At 43.0% G+C, this 1,202-nt stretch overlaps 1 protein-coding gene across 1 annotated transcript; it reads right to left on the bottom strand.

The window, feature by feature from the left end:
• LOC308439739 (prefoldin subunit 4-like) lies at window positions 1-408 on the bottom strand (the record flags this gene model as incomplete). Its single annotated transcript, XM_080941683.1, has 1 exon — window positions 1-408. One exon carries the CDS (start codon window positions 406-408, stop codon window positions 1-3), a length of 408 nt encoding a protein of 135 aa, XP_080797809.1.
• Window positions 409-1,202: the final 794 nt, after the last annotated feature.

Raw genomic sequence — 1,202 nt, forward strand, 5'->3', positions numbered from 1 at the left:
TTAGCTTTCATCTGCCTCAAGGTTTATGTTGCTGCCAAATTTCGCGTACAACTGTACAACTTTCAGGTCAGCTAACACCCGCTGGATGGACGCCACTCTGGACTCTAAGGCATCGATCTCTTCTTGCAAAGTTTTCTTTGCATCTTCTAACATTTCCTGTGTTTCTTCTTGAGAGTGGCTAATGAAAACATCTCCAATCTGGTACGGAATCATTGAGCAGTCGTCCTCTGCCAGCATGACGTCATCACAAGGGTCCTCTAAATTCTGGAGGTGCTTCTTCTTCACGTCTATCTCCTCCTTTAGCTCTGTGATTCGACTCGTATTCCGAGCAAATTTGTTTATTTTTTGTTGATCTTCAAAAGTAACGTTGACATCTTCTGCAGCCGCCTTCTTCATGGTGGCCGCCATCTTGGACTCCTGGCTATTCTTAATTAATAAAGAACACTGGGAGTGGAGATTTGTCAGTGGTCAAGATCAGCTGCTGCCCTGTCAGCAGAACTGGGTTTGATTCCCAGCACCCACAGGGCAGCACAAGCATCAATAACTCTGGTTCCAGGGACCTGACCCCTGCTAGCTTCCGTAGGCAATAGGCATGCACACAGCACACATATACACGTGCAGGCACACACTCATAAAAATAGAAAACTAACAGAGAGCATCATGCAGCTGTGAAGGAAGATGATAAATTGTTATTTTTCTATAAATACCTCCTTTTATGTGCTGGGAATACGGGGGGATAAATCAAGCAAAACCACAATTTATGTCTAAGCTTAGGGTCCTACACCCACTTCCCAGCGGCAATATGTTCAGAATTTTAAACAGGGGCCCAGAAAACTGTGAGAAAAGGCCCACTTGAGCCCCCTGATAGAAAAGAACTGGCTTCCAAACAGCAAAGAAGCAACAGAGACCACTTTGAGAGTATATCTACTGCTCTGCGATTTTACGATTCTAACACTTGATTTAAGAAAGAAAACATTCTTAGAATTTGAGAACCTGTTAGAAATCATAGATTTCTTTTTCCCTGAAACTGACCTTGTTGTCCAGAAGCCTTAGAGCCTTCCTGGAATCTCTGTTTAGAATTCCAGACAGTTTTCATGAAATGTTTCAACTTGAACCACACTTCTGCCAACATTATAAGCAGGAGCCTTTCTCTTCCTAGAATCATCATAGATAACGATCTTGTCTTCCGAATAAAAGGACAG

Source organism: Micromys minutus (assembly GCF_963924665.1).
Source record: "Micromys minutus genome assembly, chromosome: 30".
Classification (NCBI taxonomy): domain Eukaryota; kingdom Metazoa; phylum Chordata; class Mammalia; order Rodentia; family Muridae; genus Micromys; species Micromys minutus.